Here is a 2,059-nt window from a genome sequence, read left to right on the forward strand (position 1 = left end):
CATCCATCCATCCATCCATCCATCCATCCATCCATCCATCCATCCATCCATCCATCCATCCAGGTAGCCAGTCTCTGTATTTTTCCTTAGTAGTTCTTTAGCCTTTTTGATGCTCTGTTAAGGTATTTCATGGGGTGACTTTTTCTGTCTTCAGGATGTTTTGTTTTTGGGTTCTGCCCAGTATTTGCTGTCAGAGGCAGGTGGAATGAATAGCACATAATAATAGTTTGATACTGCAGGCACAAGGATAGATATACTGTTTAAATCCTGGAACTTTCTGTAAAGTTCCATTTATAAGCTATAAAAATATTTTTCCTAATTTTGAGCATTTTTAATTAAAATAGTGAGTTTTGAGGCTAACGGTTGTAAAGCAGCCAGAGTCTTCATTAAAGCTGTGTAAACACACATTCTGCCAAATGTCCAGCTGATGAACCAGCTCCTCTACCAGCTTGTATTATTGTATATTATAATAAATTACATTACATTACATTATATGATATTATATAACATACTCTAGCTGCAAAAAAAAACAAAAAAACTAAAAGCATAAATGTGTGTAATAATAAACAGTTTAGTAAAAAAAAAAAATCCTCCCTATTTTTGGGAGCTGTTTTTAAGCTTGGTGTTCTTATTTTTCTTTATTTTACCTGAAACGTATATATGTATTCACGTTTTATCATCTTTATTCATCTTTAGTTCTTTTCATCCAAACTGTAGAATTTTCAGCCTTCTGGTTTTATGAGGGTTTAATCTAATTTGCTGTTGACATATTTTACTATACAGAACATCCCTGGCTATGTTTGCTGTACAAATCTTTGTAGGTCTGGTTAAGTTTCTCCTCTTTCTTCATCTGCTTGTGTTTTTGTGCCTCAGTCTCGGACGGCGAACACACCACTCCTGAGCTGGACTTTGTCATCCTGTTGCTGTCCAATCACCAGCAGCCGCCAGTCTTTCAGGTCCTGGACCCGCTGCTGGAAGTCAAATTGGGGGGACAAGCTACCCTCGGTGAGAGAAAATGGAAAAACCAACCCAGCTGAAACATTGGTTAACGTGTCAGTGGAGCTGAAGCATGTTAGCAGACAGCGAGGCCATAAAACCTGCAGCCTTTTAAAGTTGGATGATTTCTCTTAGCAGATACATTACAGCTAGTTTCCTTTGTTTGTCTCCTGTGCTCTGTGTCCAGGAGGCCAGCTGTTGGCGGTGAGCGATGTGGACACGGATCCAGATGACCTGGAGTTTGAGCTGGTTGACGCTCCCATCCACGGAGAGTTGATTAGGACTGATACCAACATCCGCATGATTAACGGTAACCCACATTATTAATTTCCAAAATAAAATCATCTTAAAAGATAACCAGATAGACACCCAGCTTTATTGAAAGAGTTTCCTGTTTGATGAAGAACACTTGGTTTGTTTGTTTTGTTGATTCTGATGAAAGCTGGATGTCCATTTTGTATTGAACCTGTTAAGAACACTGATAACCAGCCTTCTGGGTTTTATGCTCATTATGAGCGGAAGGAGGATTTTGGAGGTACAGATAAATTTTTTGATGTTACCATGTCATTTGCTTTATTATTCAATTATTAAATTCAATTTTCTGAAGAAAAAAAAAACACTAATGATGCCATACACTCTAATAAGGCTCTGAAGGCAAACAAGCCCACATCATCATGGATCCTTCTCCGTGGTAAAAGCCTGAAGTGTTTGTTGTTTAAAAGCCAAATCTCAGTCTAATCAAACAAAAGCATCTAAACAGTTAAATTCAATCAGTTTATTTATATAGCGACAATTCACAACACATGTCATCTCAAGGCACTTTACAATTCAACCAGATCATACAGTCAAATTGATTCAAAGTTTTATATCTAAGAAAAAACCTCTTTGCATCGTCTCATTGACTTAAATGCAATCCCTCACACAAAGCATGGTTGTAGCGACAGTGGAGAGGAAAAACTCCCTTTTAAAAGGAAGAATCCTCCAGCGGAACCAGGCTCAGTGTGAGCGGCCATCTGCCGATGCCGACTGGGGTTAAAGGAGAGCAGAGATACATAAAGCAACT

At 38.4% G+C, this 2,059-nt stretch overlaps 1 protein-coding gene across 1 annotated transcript in view; it reads left to right on the forward strand.

The window, feature by feature from the left end:
• The window catches only part of fras1 (Fraser extracellular matrix complex subunit 1), a 352,266-nt gene that overhangs the window by 271,366 nt on the left and 78,841 nt on the right, over positions 1-2,059 (forward strand). Inside the window, exons 34-35 of the mRNA XM_015373599.1 lie at positions 874-1,005; positions 1,184-1,306. Coding sequence (XP_015229085.1) covers positions 874-1,005; positions 1,184-1,306 — 255 coding nt within the window. The remainder of the gene's footprint in view (positions 1-873; positions 1,006-1,183; positions 1,307-2,059) is intronic.

Source organism: Cyprinodon variegatus, unplaced genomic scaffold, assembly GCF_000732505.1.
Source record: "Cyprinodon variegatus isolate N-32 unplaced genomic scaffold, C_variegatus-1.0 Scaffold89, whole genome shotgun sequence".
In the NCBI taxonomy this organism is placed as follows: Eukaryota; Metazoa; Chordata; class Actinopteri; order Cyprinodontiformes; family Cyprinodontidae; genus Cyprinodon; species Cyprinodon variegatus.